At 44.6% G+C, this 17,500-nt stretch overlaps 1 protein-coding gene across 1 annotated transcript in view; it reads right to left on the bottom strand.

The window, feature by feature from the left end:
- The window catches only part of dock2 (dedicator of cytokinesis 2), an 80,245-nt gene that overhangs the window by 40,498 nt on the left and 22,247 nt on the right, over positions 1-17,500 (bottom strand). Inside the window, exons 22-25 of the mRNA XM_035520351.2 lie at positions 17,282-17,390; positions 16,867-16,937; positions 12,733-12,839; positions 5,158-5,300 (exon numbers count right to left, since the gene is read on the bottom strand). Coding sequence (XP_035376244.1) covers positions 5,158-5,300; positions 12,733-12,839; positions 16,867-16,937; positions 17,282-17,390 — 430 coding nt within the window. The remainder of the gene's footprint in view (positions 1-5,157; positions 5,301-12,732; positions 12,840-16,866; positions 16,938-17,281; positions 17,391-17,500) is intronic.

The following is a 17,500-nucleotide window of genomic DNA, read 5'->3' as shown; positions in this document are numbered from 1 at the left end:
GATTGGGGCTTTCGGAAATAGAAACTAATCTTCAGACCTGGACCAAAGCTGCTTTCTGCAGCCTGTCGTGCGCTCTGCTTGTAACTAGCTCGCGGAAACAGCTGGCAAAGTGACGCTGACATCTACAATCCCAAAAACCTCATCTCTGACGAGGAGCAGCAGAGGAGTCACGCACGCCACCAGCCGGATCTCCCTGCCACCGCCGACCACCTCGGCATCAAAGTCCTATGTGGGGGGGTCCGGGGCACGTCCCAAACTCTTTTCCTACCGGGATACTGTTGGCACGTGCCAGGGTCAGAACCACGGCACAATCCCTCTCAGCCCTGCAGGCTACAAAGGCCCAAGTAGGAGTGATTGTCAGAAGAATGATACAGCTGCTCTCATGGGTCTGCAAGACCCTCCAACCCCTCAGGAATGCCACTCCTACAGGAGGCACCTTCACGTTGCTTCGCTCTTGTGAAGTTTAGAGAAGGTTTGTCTCTAGCAAGATACTTCCCATAAATGTTTGCAATCGGAGGAAAACAGATTGCACGTAGTCGGGGGGCTTCGGCAAACCCCAAATACAGCTGGTGAGGGGAATGAGTCAAACAACCACCTCATGCAGTTGGAAAAAACACCAGGCATTTGGGATGTAAAAACATCAAACACAAACTTCCACGCAGCTCAGCAGAGATGTTGTCAGTCGTTAAAAATAGCCCAGAATGTGGGCCTCGGCTCAGGCTACTGGCCTGGCTCGGCTGTGGGCCTCGGCTCAGGCTAATGGCCGCATTCCTCCATTAATGTCTTCTGGCAGCTGAATGTAAAGGCCAACTCACTAAGCCAGAAAACACAGTTTGTCATCCATCCATCCATCCATCCATCCGTCCATCCATCCTTTATCTCAAAGTGATTTTCAAATCAAGTCAGGTCAAATTTATTTATGTAGCTCTTTTTATAATGGACCAGTGGCATAGAAAACTCTCCCTGGGTGGGTTTAAGGAAGAAACCTTGGGAGGACCCGAGACTCACACGGAAAGCTGCCCACAATCGTGCCAGGTTTTATGGCAGGAGACAGTATGCCACTGTGACCTTGGACAGGGCACTTGAGCTCAGCTACACCCATCCAGCACTGAACTAACTGATAACATGACGTAACAGCACGTAACAGGGCACATACCTGACGTGGTCTGACGTGACCTTTTAAGGTTACAATAGACTGTGAATTACATGAAAAACCATAAAAGTTCTTTTGCAAGTTTAAAAAAGAAATTCCATTAAAATGTAATTGCATAGCAATTGCAGAGCTAGCATCCACAGCCTACAGCACTTTGACTCAGTACATTCGTTCCTCTCTCATTTCTCTCAGTCCCGCTGGTCTCCCTTCTTCTCTGACTGTTGTTCTGCATTCTCTCATTTCTTTGGTCAGGTTTTTCTGTCTAGTTTATTCATTCTCTCCTGTATTTATTCATTCCCTCCTGTAGATATGCTCTGTCTCCTGCTCTGTGTGTGTGTGTGTCTTATCTATAAGGATAAGAAAGCAGTAAAAACAGTTTGACATCACCTGTCTCCTTCATCGGAACTACAAGACAGACAGGAAGTCATTAAGAGTTCGTGGAAAGCATACATAGACTTACTCACACTCTCTCTCTCTACTCTGTCACTCACACACACAGACACACACACACACACACACACACACACAAACAGCAGTGTGTCATCCCACTCAAGAAAGAGACTATAGGCTTTGGCTGGCATGCAGGTAGAGGGGAGGTGTGAGTTCACCTGTGCGCTGATTGATCAGAATATGCAGTATTCTAGAATTTGAGGGAGTCAGAGACAACTCTGCACTGAAGGGAAACATATGCTACCCTAACTAACACATAGCATGTGTATGTGTGTGTGTGTGTGTGTGTGTGTGCGTGTGTGTGTGTGTGTATGTGTGTGTGTGTGTGTATGTGTGTGTGTGTGTGTGTGTGTGTGTGTGTGTGTGCACGCGTGCACTTAATTCCATTTAAATGGTCCATTGCTAAGCGTGCACTTAATTCCATTTAAATGGTCCATTGCCATCGACTAAAGTGGACAAATCAAATAACTGGAACAAAGTTGACCTGTCTGTATCGGTTTGATTTTCACTCAGTAATGTCATCATGCATGTGCTGTCAGCGAGAGAGACACAGAGGGAGAGAGAAAGAGAGAGCGAGAGGTGGAGGAGAGAGAGAAACATCTTTTCTTCTCTTTGAGTAGAATACTTCATTTCTATATTTATATTATCTTTCTCTTCATCAACAGTATCTCACTTCAGCTTTAGGAAACACAGAATCACACACACACCTGTAGTGCAACTTGTTAATCAGGTACACACAATTCCCACAGCCAAATCCCCTCACCAGTGGAGCATAAGGGCTGCGGGTGGGGTAGGGGTGGTGTTCTCTGTGAATACACAAACACCGGCCCCTCTTATCTCCGACACTATTCATTTTATGCTCTTTCTTCATCCTCTAGTTTTTTTTTTTTAATTTGGTTAAATCTTCAAATGTGGTTTTTGTTTTTTTTTGTGATGAAACTATGATGTTATTCTCAGTATCTACAGATACCAACGTAAGGACCCTGAACCTCTTTCAGGGTACACCTCAGCAGGAGAATGCATACGTCGTTCCTTAACAAACGCCGTTTTAGACTCCTCATAAGCAACCCGCCACGTTACAGGCAACACGGCACAGGGAAGTCTTATGCGCCCAGGAACTCTGCGTTTGAACCTGTCTGTGTGTTTACAAATAGCTGCTGCCCTCGCAAAGAGGCCCGAGGAAGAATTCGACCACGATCCTTCTGTCCACACTGGCTATGGTTTTTCTGGCTGTGTTTCTCTCCCCGTCCAAGAGATCCCACTCAGGTTCTGTTCTGCCCAGTCTGTAAGCGTACACCTGTGGGTCTTAATTGGGCTTCGGTGTGTGTACGGTCATTATCATGCGGAAAGAAGCTTTGTGAGCCAAAAGGGCATCATTAGAGGTGCAGAAGACCGAAACAGCAAGCAAGATATGGCACCTATCTGCGCTCTTTATTAAAAAAACACAAATTAGTGTTACTTTTTCTTGTAAGTTGCATGAATGTTTTATTGTGGTAATGTCTTTACATGATGCAATAGGCCAGATTCAAAAAACCTAACCGTGGCGTGTCTCGCAAACTGTGAGACACTGTATTTAAATTATATTTATTTATAACTTTGCCACCCATACATACATCCACACACTGTGCTGGACTAACCGCCAGATGCCTGAAAATGTAATGCAGTTGTAACTTTCACAAAACCCAAACCTACACAGTCGCACTGGCTTTGTACCTTCAGTACTTCTAAATCTAAGGTGGTAAATGTAATCTCTCCTCAGTCTATATCAATTTACAGTTTCTTCCTCTATAAGACCTAAATTTGCATTTCTTATGGCATGTGTTCTATCATGAATCGCTAACGTCATATGCAAATAAGGACAAAAATATGATCTGAACAGCTCGCATATGCTAATATATACGCCAGCGGTCCTTTCTGTTTGTGAACCAGAATGCGTGTTATCACAGCGTTGGTTGCTGTTATCAACAAATTAAATCTGTCAATATGTTTTATAAATTTGAACCATGGTGTTTTACATCTAAATAAACACCCACCGCTCGCTAAAATAGCTCAGAATGTTTCACAGTGCCGTACATTTTGTGGGGTTTTGTTTGTTTTTTTAATGTTTCTAAATTCTAGGCACAACTCAGATATCACCTGCTCTGTGCTTTAGAGTTTGAAATGAGGTCCATAAGTTAAAGACTTAGGTTTAGTACAGTGGCATGATAGTCTAACAATACATATGACTAGAAGTCCCAGATGTCTGAAACAACTGTCAGCTTTGTGTAGGAGGTGCAAGTTTGCATCATTTGAGTCAACGCATTAAAACATTAAATAACTAATAATCAATGTCCTAACTGTTGAGTCATGGTTTCTTAAAAGACCAAGTGAATACATGTTTAAGGATTTCTCGGTAACCTTGAGATTTGTGATAGGGTAGCGCCATAGATGAGGAGGAATTTACAACAGGCTGCCTGAACCCCTGTGACGGGTGGAAGGTAAAGTATCTTGATAAAGGCCCTGTTTGATCCGTGAAATGTGTAGTGGCATTCCGAGCTTGGGAAGGCTTTAGACAAGACGCCCAGAGCCTGCAGTGGAAACGTGGCACCATCGTCACTTACAGACAGAGCGGAGGGAGAGTGCAAGACAGCCAATGGAGGAAAAAGAGAGTGAGATGGAAAGAACGTGTGTGTGTGTATGTGTGTGTAAGAGAGAGAGAGAGAGAGAGAGAGAGAGAGAGAGAGAGTGCATGACCCCTTTGGACTTTATTCTTGATCCCCGTGTTTATTAGAAATTTGAAACGCTCCCAGAAGCCAGATAAAGTGAGGGGCAGGTGAGAACAGGCATGACCCTGCCTGCCCCCCCCCCCCCGCCCCCCGCCAGCCCCCTGGCCTTCGTCAGCTTTTGTTTACCCTCCCTTTCATCTTCCTCATCCTCGGTTCATCACCATTTATCCTCCACAGCCTCCCACTCATTCATCCTATCTCCAGGATTCACCCTGTTCTCTCTCTCTCTCTCTCTCTCTCTCTATCTGTGTTGTGAAGCTTCATTACAATCATGGAAGTAAATAAAGAAAGAGTGAATAATTATTCATACTTCAGAGTGGGAGCTCTTTAGCAATTAAAGAAAGTCTTGTCATTTGTGTGTGTGTGTGTGTGTGTGTGTGTGTGTGTGCGTGTGAGAGAGAGAGATTAGTGATTAAGTGGGTGTATTTATGTTAGAATTAAACAAATTATTATCAAGATTCTCTGTTTTCAGTCATAATATATTTCAAATGATAATTTTAGGAATTTTAGGAATACTCATTAGTGTTTAGTTCAGCAGGCATGTCAGTACCATAGATACATGATCAGTAATTCATAAGCAGCTCTGTAAATATTTCACGCTTGGTGTTTTCATCCATACTCATATGGATGACCCACATTCCTGAAACGTAAGTCAGTGTGATTAGCTAAACGTCTTTAAGGAAAAGGTTCAGACTGCTATGATCAGTCTTTCAGTGTGGTGATCGGTGACTAAAAGATAAAGCGTCACTGGTCAGTGCATTAGTAAGGAGTCTTGGGATTGGCTCTTACCACGTCCTTGTGGCTAAGCACCTCCAGAATCTTGTTGAGGAGCTCCACACTGTTCCGCCTCTCATCATGAGGCCCCTCCCTCACGTCAGCTAAGGCTCCGCCCAGCTCCTTAAGCATCATGGGTAACAGTATATCACGGCAATCTGGAAATGACAGGCCAGGGGAACATTTAGAACAAAAGGGTAGTTAAACAGCAGCTTTTAGTGTGTGGCTTCAGTTAAATAATGAACCCAGTAAAAGAGTTCACAATCGCAGCAATGCACAGCAAAGACAAAGACAGCACAAAGAGCAGGGACACTTCTACAATGATGAGAAATATTTCTACAGTGATCAGGGACACTTCTACAATGATGAGAAATATTTCTACAGTGATCAGGGACCCTTCTACAATGATGAGAAATATTTCTACAGTGATCAGGGACCCTTCTACAATGATGAGAAATATTTCTACAGTGACCAGGGACACTTCTACAATGATGAGAAATATTTCTACAGTGATCAGGGACACTTCTACAATGATGAGAAATATTTTTACAGTGATCAGGGACACTTCTACAATGATGAGAAATATTTCTACAGTGATCAGGGACCCTTCTACAATGATGAGAAATATTTCTACAGTGATCAGGGACCCTTCTACAATGATGAGAAATATTTCTACAGTGACCAGGGACACTTCTACAATGATGAGAAATATTTCTACAGTGATCAGGGACACTTCTACAATGATGAGAAATATTTCTACAGTGATCAGGGACCCTTCTACAATGATGAGAAATATTTCTACAGTGATCAGGGACATTTCTACAATGATGTGAAATATTTCTACAGTGATCAGGGACACTTCTACAATGATGAGAAATATTTCTACAGTGATCAGGGACACTTCTACAATGATGAGAAATATTTCTACAGTGATCAGGGACCCTTCTGCAATGATGAGAAATATTTCTACAGTGATCAGGGACACTTCTGCAATGATGAGAAATATTTCTACAGTGATCAGGGACATTTTTACAATGATCAGACATTTTGACAATAGATCATAAAACAACAGGCTAAATTTCTTCAGACTCAGGAGAGTATTTCAGTCTCAGCGCTAACAGAGCTAACCAGTTTAACACCAATTAGAGGTGTATACACTCTCTCTCTCTCTCTCTCTCTCTCTCTCTCTCTCTCTCTCTCCTTCTTCAAGAGAGATAAAACGAGAAATTAAATGAGTTATTAGTCTCTCTTTGACTCCATCTGACTCTACATGGTGAAGAGGGCCAAACTGGTGATACTGTATACACACACACACACACACACACACACACACATTATAATCTGTTTTCAACAGAAAATGTAGCTAGTTTACATGTTTGTATGCTAGAATGCATACTTTTAGAATAATTAAAACTATACAGGTACAATATGACATATCAGATATGAGAAAAGCTACTGAGCCTGATTAGATCTGACATTTGCACAGCAGCATATAAAAGTCTCATTTTATGTCAGGTGATGGACCTGCTCTTTAAAAATTACTGCTTCATTTTTTCCATGTTTTAAGGAATAAAAAACACTTAAATGAGAAATGGAGCTTGTTCGTAGCTCTGCTGTGTGACCTCCGGAACCCAAACTTTGTTCCTTCCAGAAGAGCTGCAGGCTTCTGGACGGCCTTATTAACTACGTCAATGACACATCAGTGACTTCTGCTTCTACATCTGGTAAAAAGTCACGCAGTTTTCTGCACTGGCTTGGTCTCCGGGGGTCTGTTTAAAGCCAAAATGGCGGTTATGTTCTCCAGTACTAAAAGATAATAGAAAAAACTTGCCTCGAGAGCCTTTTAAATACGCACCTCATATAAAATACAATAAAGTAAGTGAACCCTGACAACAGCACTCGTCATTTTAATGCTAATTGAAAAGGCTTGGTGTGATTTCCACATCAAAAGTGGTGAGCGTTGAACACGTCCTTACCAAAGGCCCATCCGCATAACCCCTCTTCATCTATGCTTGTTATTTAATCAGGGTCTATTATAGTTTAAATAATTGTTATTCATGCAATAAAAACCTCTTGAAATAGTCTGTCTGTTTGCAGCGCCTCTAGGAGTGAGAAGGAATCACCGGTGTCCCGTCATTCAGCAAGACTGCGGCGAGACATGCTGAGACACCTCCGCCTCAGACGTCTTTTCTTCGCCTCACGACCTTTACGGTCAGCTGCCGAGTCTGCAACCAGGGAGATGCAGCGGCTGCGTTCACACCTGAAGCCGCTATCTAAGAGTGAACACAATCTTTTCGGATCTTTTCTGGGCCTTTTTGATGTTTTTATTTATTTATTTTTTTTTGTAGAGAGCTGTTGAGGAAGAGAAAGCCACTGAGTGGAGCGCCCTGCCCCTGCTGAAGCTCCGCCCCCCCCCCCCCGGCAGCCGGGAGATTTCCGAGGCGTAAGTCCTCTTCCTCCATCTTCACCTTCATCTTCGCGCACACCTGCAGTCCTCAGTGTGATGTATGGCGCCACAACACCCAGACCGGGTAAACAAAACCCACAGATGATTGACCGCTCGTACCTTGAAATGTCGGTGCAAGCCGAAATACGGTAAAGTAACCGCGTGTGTGTGTGTGTATTTGGTTTCCTACATTTTCAGAGGGAAAAAGGTTCTGATTATTTAGGAAAATTGCAGAAAAACAAGGGCGACCTAGCTTGTCAGGACAATGAAAACTGTCCTAAAAAGGTGATGATAATGGAATAGGTTTTTTGTTTCTTATTAGGATTAGAAAATTCCTTTTGCATATAGATGTTTACAAAAGGTTTGTATGCAACAAACAACACAGGTATTATCCCACAACTAGATAAGGTATACAAACAAACATGCACCTGCACTAGCTGTGGGGCGGGATAGAGAGAAATATTTTTTAGGTTTTTAGAGGACCTGTTTTAGAACACTGTTGTGCCATCTTTTATGACAGAAGGCATGTTGTCTCTGAGGAGATGAAAGGGCCAACCGTTGCCGTGGCAATCATACCTCAGCCTTTCTTCTCCTCCTAAAAATCATTGATTCATTTTTTATCTTTCCCTTCATCTTGGAGAGCTCCCAATAAACTATTACCATGGTAATAGAGCACTATTTGAAATACCCAGCCAGCCTAAATCAGAACACCGCACTGCAAAATGGAATACAGACAAGCAGTGCAAGGAAGTGCGCCAGAGAGAGAGAGAGAGAGAGATAGATGAGTGAGGGAGTAAGAAAGAAACAGCATGAGAGAGAGATAAACATACCAATCTCTCTCTTTTGCTCTCATGCATCCTCTCAAAACCCTGAGCACTACAGCACCCTTCAAAACGAGAGGGACGCGCGCGGATGAACCATCCACCCTTCTTCAGTGAAGACTCCAACACAAACACCTTATGGCAGACAAAACGGGGCCCCGGACACAAAAGAAACAACAAACAAGTGAAAAAGCAGAGAGTGGTTTTTGTTTCTTTTTCTTGCTGCTTTCATCCCAGCAGGATGAACACAGTCAGACTGGCCCTCGGCAACAGTAACCATAACAACCGCCACATTAGGGCTGTAGACGGAATCTTTAATTCACTTTTGCTGCATATGAATTAATCTGATGAGAGTCATTTGTGTGTGTGTGTGTGTGTGTGTGTGTGTGTGCAACCACACTTGTGTTTCTATCCATTCATCATTTTAATGTGTCACAGAGATAGAGTGAGAAGCAGTCTGTGGTGCGTTTATATGTGTATGTGTGTGCTATGTAATACTGAGGTTACGTAATATAGATTTTATTGTATTGCTTTTCATTAATATCTACCCAGCATGCCCATAGTATCCATTTATCATCTGGGTCACTCTACATCAGTGAGGAGATGTGGATATATTTATCACAAACAAGGCTGCAGTGAGTTGCAAATATATTTAGATATTGCAAAAAAAAAAGAGGTATTGTTGCACTTTTCCTCCAAATCGAATTTCAGAGATTCTTTTATGGCAATCTACTTTCTTGGCATTTAATTTTTTGCTTTTTCACTATTATTTCCTTTCGTGGTTCTAACTTTGACCTGCGCTTCAGTTTCATTGGTTTCTGGCGTCGGAGGGCAGGACTGGTCAGGCAGCCTGGATCTTGGCGAGGACGAGGGCGTGCCGTTAACCTGAGCCACTGCGCTGGCCGCTAGTTTACCGAGGGCAAATCTGGGGTGCAGAGCAAGGGGAGTGCTATGGTACTTCGGTTTGTGATCTTGATATGTTTTTGCGACTCACTACAGCCTTATGTATGTGATACCAGATTGATTCCATATAACTGTCAATCTATGGAGTGTCTAGCAGTTAGGCATTTCTAATGAAATGGGTGCTGCTTGTATATTTTAATTTTGTTTATGATTTTAGCACTTGTATGTTTTGGTTTACGGACATAACTACCCCGGGGTGTAATTCACAAACAAGCAAATTTCCTTTATCATCAAGGAATACAAACAAATGTTATTCTACAAATGACAACTTGTCATTTCAGTTACCTCAAGAACAGGCATGCTATTAAATGTATGGAATAACTTTTGAAGAACTATGACAAAACACAGAAAAAGGAAACTACACGAAAAGGGAACAATTGAGATATATATATATCCTAAAGATTGTTCGGGGAAATAACACAGGGAGACTAGGGAATTCACTTCTCTTGACGGGATTTACTAGGACAGACACTTCATCAAAATTCCATGCATAGTGTAACTGACTTTAGCAGGGTGTGCCAAAAAAGTGACATCATTATAAAAGGCCATTGGATCTAAAAATGAGAATAAGATAACAAATGCACAGGTCATGAGCAGATTAAAATGCAACTGTTATTAAAAAAAAATATTTAGAGTGCCAACCGGTGAGGATACCGCTATGCGACTGCATCACCGCTCTCTCTGAAAATGAACATGACAGCGAAAAATCTCTCTACGAGCATCATTTCTTTTTAATGCTGTTACAGGCTGGTGGATATTAGTGTGTGACAGTAGAATAGTTAGAACTAATTGCCCCCATATTATATTTATGAATTTCATTCCAAGTGGAAATTACTTCAAATACGGACACGTCAAGTGTGTGTTAGTGTGTGTATGTGTGTGTGTGTGTGTGTGTGTGTGTGTGTGTGTGTGTGTGTGTGTGTGTGTATGTGTGTGTGTGTGTGTGTCTGTGTGTGTCTCTATCTGTGTGTCTGTGTGTGTGTGTGTGTGTGTGTTTGTGTGTACACGTGTGCATTTGTATGTATGCATCTCTGTCAGAATGGGAAAGTGCATGTCCAACCAAAATCCCACTGGCAAATGGGAGTACTATTTCTGAGATTATTTTATTTTTTGACCAGCTCATGATTGAATGAGAATGTATAGTGTATCCATCTAGCAGTGTGCAGTGTACATAATCAAATTGTATTCTCCATTTCTCTCTCTTACCCATCTACCCCAACAATAAAGGTATCTGAGATGGTGGAGAATGCTCTGAGAACCCCTCTGCTTCTCTCACCATCCCCTGCCACCCACATTCACAATCAGCTGTCATCCCCAGTCCATTAGATAAATTAGGGATGGCGCCTGTATTGGGTGGCGCTGATAGGCTGGTGGGGTTATTACCGGGTGTAAATGTCCCGCAGTCGTCTCGCTCGCTTCGCGCCGCCTCACCTCGGACCGTCGCGCTGGACAAAATTTCAATTAAAACGCCTGTCAGGGCGGCTCGCGGTGGAGGCGGTAATTCACGAATAAATAAACGGCCGTGCGAATAAATAAATAAGCCGACAGGCGGCGGTGCGGGGGGGCCGTGGGGCAGAACCTCGGCGGCGGTGATGTCACATAGCCGTGGGCCAATCATCATCAGGCACAGAGCTGGTTTATAAATATTTATGAGGGGATATACGAGTTCCCATACAAGGTGTGCGGCTGGCAGTGTGGTGTGTGTAAGAATGCGTGAGATGTGCACGTCGAGACAGTGACTGTTTAACACGTTAGCTAGTGGTGACTTGTAGGCACACGACTCTGATGCTCAGTAGTTCATATGAAAGAGAGAGAGAGAGAGAGAGAGAGAGAGAGAGAGAGAGAAATGGCAGTATACAAGGAGGTAGAAGGAAATGACAAAGGATGAAAGGAGGGACTCCAGTGAAAGTAAAAAAGACAAAAGGGGAAGAGTGAAGATGGGTAAAGGAAAGGAGATGGAGAGAATAAGTTAAATCGTCCAGAGAGAGACTGAGGCCGGAAGAGTGAATAATAAAAAAGAGAACATGACCAAAACCAGCCACTAAAAAAAGAAGAGGAAAACAGAGCAAGAGAACGAAACAAGAGAATACAAAGAGAGCCCAAAAACCTGCAGAATGACCTCTCCATGCAGGTGAGCCCTCACAGGCTACATCCACACTCCAAGACAAGCGCAGAAGCCAGACGCGTGTCTCCGTGGCAGGCCGTCAGTGCAGACGCGTGTCTCCGTGGCAGGCCGTCAGTGCAGACGCGTGTCTCCGCGGTAGTGCTTTTCCGCCCGGCCGTCTCCCGGATCTAACACCATGGGGGGAAGCCCTGGCCAGGTGTATCCATAGTGATCGCTCCAGCTAGAGGCCAGCTCCAGGAGCAGGACCGGGAGTCTGAGTGGAGCTCAGGCCGGGGTCTACGTCACTAAGTCTGATTTAGAGGGCGAGAGCTTTAGCTTCACTACTGAGCTGCCAAAATCTATCTCTGATCTATGAGCAGTGGAGTAGCAATCTAGCTATCTCTCTCTCTCCCTGTCTCAGGGCCTAAACTGTTTTTCCATCATGAGAGTGTGAAGCACTTCACACACACACACACACACACACATACAAACGCATGCACGCACACGCACACACGGCCTTACATATGAGCCCACCGAGGCATTTATGAGTCTCTAGATGATGTTTCCAAAATAGAGTCATCACACTCTTCATTAAAGCCCATCCACGGTCCATTCATCACCTATTAGCATCTGATGTTTAGCATCTGATGTTTACTGAGCAGCAGAGATAGCTGTTTTTCCATCTCAGGAGCAAGGACGGCTGTTAGCGACAGGGAGCAGAGGGGAGGAGGAGAGAGCTAGCACGATAAAGCGATTGCTGGCACAAGAGGGAAACTAAACAGAGAGAAGAGGACCACATCTTGATAATGAGGGGAGGTAAGATGGAGGGAAATATTCGAGGAGGAAAAGGGAGTCATAACGAGGTTGCAAGAAGGATGAAATGGAAGGCAGAGAGGAGAAACGAGTCCCTGCGATGGTGGGCGGGGCTGGGGGCAGGGGCGGGGGTGCGCGGGGGCGGAGGTGGGCGGGGCTGGGGGCAGGGGCGGGGGTGCGCGGGGGCGGAGGTGGGCGGGGCTGGGGGCAGGGGCGGGGGTGCGCGGGGGCGGAGGTGGGCGGGGCTGGGGGCAGGGGTGGGGGTGCGCGGGGGCGGAGGTGGGCGGGGCTGGGGGCAGGGGTGGGGGTGCGCGGGGGCGGAGGTGGGCGGGGCTGGGGGCAGGGGTGGGGGTGCGCGGGGGCGGAGGTGGGCGGGGCTGGGGGCAGGGGCGGGGGCGCGCGGGGGCGGAGGTGGGCGGGGCTGGTGCTGACGAGGCGCTCACCTTTTCTCCGGAACAGGCGACTGCTGACGATCTCAGTCATGGAGGCCACCTTCTGCTTCTGCAGCTTCTCCGGAGGAATGCAGGTGTAAAAATCATACAGCAACTTACTAGAGAGAGAGAGAGAGAGAGAGAGAGAGAGAGAGAGAGAGAGAGAGAGAGAGAGAGAGAGAGAGGAAATGTTTAGTCAGGGAATGGACCCAACTCAGAAAGGCATTTAACATCTAATAGTTCCAGGACATAATTCGTTCCCTGTCAAAGACAGAGGGATGCGGGAGACTTTTGTAAAACAGAAACACTGGCCCGAACAACAGCGGGGCCTAAACAATACCACGGCACGCGGTGGGAGACGTTTGGTTCGTCTCTCCCACCGATGAGTGCTGTGTATCGATCTCCAGCCACCATTATTAACTGCGTGAATGAGAATGTGATTTCTGTGTTTTGTGTATAATGATAAAGAGCACCAAAACACATGCATGCACATGCACACACACACACACACACACACACACACACACACACACACACACTTTCCTGTGCTGCAAAAGCAGATTAGAAAGTCCAAAAAAAGATGTTTAACTAAAAGGACTGAGGAAAGGTGGTCAGGGATGGATGTGTGTGTGTGTGTGTGTGTGTATGCGTATGCGCAATGCATGTTTGTTGGTGTGGGTGTATATGTGTATATGTATGTGTGTTTTTGGGGCTATGTGTGGGTGTGCGCACGTCATTGGAGGCATCTGGCTGTGTATGTGTATGTGTGTGTGTCCCGCAACCACCTCTGCTCTCCATCTGTTAAGATAACGGCTGGCTCGTTAAAAACCCAGGCGTGTCACCAGCAGTGCAGCTGCACCAAAACACCAGTGCATTAGTGCATTAGCACACAGGCCCCTGTGCCCCTCTGACACGGAGCTGCGCTAACACACCCTTAATTAGGCTGCAGCTACACTGATGAATATAGCATTAGCTTATTATGCTCAGCACAAGTGTAAGCATGTGGAAAGAGGAATATTTTGTGTGTGTGCAGACAGATGTGTAGACGTTTTAACGCATCCACTGTCAGATGCCAACGGCCAAATAACTTTTGTTTTTCTACATAATTGCTATTTCATTGCTACTTGTCTTTGATGCTAACATTAATGACTTTATTTTAGGATGCATGCATAGTGCTTCCAGGACTTTCGGGAGCTAATGAAAACTTTCCGTGCTCTGCAAGCACGGCTGTGCTATCTTTCATTGTTCTTCCTTGTTCTCCCAAACGCTACATTTGAACATAAGTGCACTCAGACCCTGGTTTAATAAAAAGGTCTGTGTATGCACAAACACTTGCACACTGGTCAAAAATCTCTGCAGTAGTAGTGGACCTAGTACCACGCCGCTTGGCCTGTTTTGCTGGTTTGTCTTAATGAATATGCAGCTCGGGGCATTTCTGCTTGAGGGTGCAAAATTAAAGGCTATGTCAACGCAGACAGATTAAATTAGCACCTGCAAGGTGATGTATCAAGCCTGAAAGTATCTGTGACAATATTACATGTGTGAATTAATTTGAACTGAAGGGCAGGATCTGAACTAAACTGAAGGGCAGATATTATTCTGAACCGAACTGAAGGGCAGGTATTAATCTGAACCGAAGGGCAAGTATTAAGATGAACTGAAGGGCAGGTATTAATCTCAATTGAACCGAAGGGCAGGTATTAATCTGAACTAAACTGAAGGGCAGATATCAATTTGAACCGAAGGGCAGGTATTAATCTCAATTGAACCGAAGGGCAGGTATTAGTCTGAATTGAAGGGCAGGTATTAATCTGAACCAAAGGGCAGGTATTAATCTCAATTGAACCCAATGGCAGGTATTAATCTGAATTGAAGGGCAGGTATTAATTTTATGTATACATTTTATCACAAGAAAGAGTAGTCTAGAAATCCACTTATTTATGTATATATATATATATATATTTGTAAATATACGTTTACTTTTCCATCACCTTTCAGTAAATATACGGATCTTTAAGATCCAGACTCACCAAGCTATGGAAAAACACTCACAAAACCCTAAACGTGAAACATGGTCTTTGCACCTGATGGCACTCACCCACATTTTCATTGTAAATCATTCACAAATCACTCACTAATTGCACGCACCATTTACCTGCCAAAACCATATTCCCACTCATTAGTACTTAGTAAACCGTGGCCTTAAAGTTCCTTCCAGCCTCTCTAAGCAACACTGGGAGAAACTTTGAGAGAAACGTGGTTAAAAGGTGTGTACGAGTGTGTCTGTGTGCCTTCTGGTTAATAATCTGAATGGACGTGTCAGTGTAACAGCCTCGGTGAGAAGATGAACGCAGGGGAACGCCTGGTCACCTTCACAAGCAAACCTTTCCTTTCATTCGCTAACCAAGGTGAGCTCACAGCTCCACATGCTTCAGATGTTCTGCAAACAGCGAGGCACTGGGTAACTAGAGCGGCACAGGAGATGCCGGAAGCGCGACCCAGGAGACCACCGCCCCCCATCCCCCTTCTCCCCGGAGTAAGAAAAAGCAAGGCCTCTGACTTCAGGAAAAAACGGACGCTCTCCTGGATGAAGACACATAAGCCCGGAACTGAGCACAAACCCTTGAACTGACCTTGAACCGGAGTTCTCTCATCGTCGACTTCTAAGACTCTCCGCCGCCTTTCAACCCAACCCCCTCCCCTGACCTTTAATCTTAATCTCTGTGGATTTTCTGCACTAGTGTTTTCTGTTCTTACATCACTTTATTCCAGCGTTTCTTGTACCCGGCGCGCATGGGCTCTGACAGCCATCTGGTCATGTACAATGTTACACTAAGGTCATGTCACATGCATTCTGTGATTCGGAACAGCCCAAACCTCAGCCTTGGGATTCGTTTATGTGCGTTTATATGACGAGAAGGTATTGCAATGCAGACGTTGTACAAAATCTACATTTCTACTAAACCTGACATAAAGGTCTCCACTTATAAAATAAAATTTCACTGCTGACAATTTTCTCATTGATTCATTTGTCAGACACTGTTATCCAGAGCAACTTGCACATTTAGTATTATGACAAAACTCTGGAACACTCTGGGAGTCCAAACCCAGGAGCGTGGTGCCCCTACCGCTCTAGGTGAGCTAGAGCACCACCTCCGCCTGCGTCGTCATGGGTAACGGGTGACAGCTCGCCCTCCATGAAAGACGCAAGCCTCACTCTTCATCCCTGCAGTGTTGCCGGGATTAGCCCTCTTTCTGCTGCCGGAAACGCCAGCCTTCTGAAACCTCGACGACGCCGTTATCAAAAGCTTTTAGCCACGGGCCGTCCTGTAGTTCTTTTAAGGTTACTCTTCTTGATTCGATTAGGGGTTCGTTTTTTTTTCCAGGCCCTCCTGTGGTTCTTTCAAAGTTTCTCTTCTTCATTCGATTAGGCGTTAGTCTTTTTCCTCTTCCTTTGTCCCGTGTTCTCACTGAATTTTTCTAGCTTGTGCCATCTTTGCATTCCGACAGGGTTTTATTCTCACTCGGCACTACACACATCTCTGCTCTTTGTCATCTCCTAACTTGTTTCTTGCCCGTCTTTTATTGCAATAGCACACTTGGCGTACGAACTGTGCATTACAATTGAAATCTATTTAATTTATTAAACATTAAATCTAATTAAATCTAATTTATTATTCATTACTACTAATGTTATGCATTATACCCCATTTCCTGTCTGTTCCTCTAAGGGAAACTCTTAGTAAAATAAATTTACAAATAAAACTTACAAATAAAACTTCTGCATAAAAAAAAGCCCTTGTAACGCTTTTTACAATGTGACAAAAGATTAATATGGCACAACGCAAGGCTGTGGCCTTCCTCGTCAATCACACTGCACTCACCCAGGATGGCATCGAAGGTGAGGCTCTGCGCCGCAACCTCACCAAATACGGACACAAGAAGAATGGCAACTTTATCGGGAATACAAAACACGTGTTCAACATTCGGGAGAACATGGGACACTGGACAGCACGGGCGTTGTATGTTTACTGTATGCTACTGTACCATCAGAAACCTTTCGAATGTTGAAGCAGGTGAATTTCCTGGGTGTGAGTGAATCAATTTTCTATTTGACTTTTTCAATTATATGAGTGACAGACTCACCTGAGCAGCTTTCCATCAAAAACGGTCTCGATATCCTGTAGCACGGCAGGCAAGTACTTTAGAGCTGCCACCTACACACACACACACACACACACACACACACATTCTTTTCTTGGATGTGTGTTAAGCTGAGTTAAGCTGGCTTTCATGGTAGCTGGGCTAAACATTGAAAGCAGGATGTTTTGAGCCCACCACGATTACCTGCCATGAGCATATCACTTCTGTTAAACTGCCAGGCTGATTAAACCTGGAGCGAAGTTGCCCTGGTGCTTGAGTCATCATAAAGAAAATCTCTTATTACCATATAAAAAAGTTTGGGCAAGCACTTCCTCCTCTCTCTGACACACACATGCAAACACACACACACACACACACACACACACACACACACACACACACACACACACACACACACCTGTTGCAACAAAGTGGTGGGGAAATGGCTCTTCATCAGATTGTTAATGGACTCAAACAAGCTTTTCAGAGAGTCTTCAAACTCTTCCTGCTCCTTCCCTTCATATAGCCTGGAGAGAGAGGGGGGGGGGGGAGACAGAAAAGGAGGATAGAATGAGAAAGGAAAAATAAAATTAGCAATAGATGTTACAGCAAGTAGGATGTGCAAAGCACAAGCACA

Source organism: Electrophorus electricus, chromosome 4, assembly GCF_041902795.1.
Source record: "Electrophorus electricus isolate QZ-2024a chromosome 4, ASM4190279v1, whole genome shotgun sequence".
In the NCBI taxonomy this organism is placed as follows: domain Eukaryota; kingdom Metazoa; phylum Chordata; class Actinopteri; order Gymnotiformes; family Gymnotidae; genus Electrophorus; species Electrophorus electricus.
This window is presented reverse-complemented; position numbering and strand designations above follow the sequence as displayed.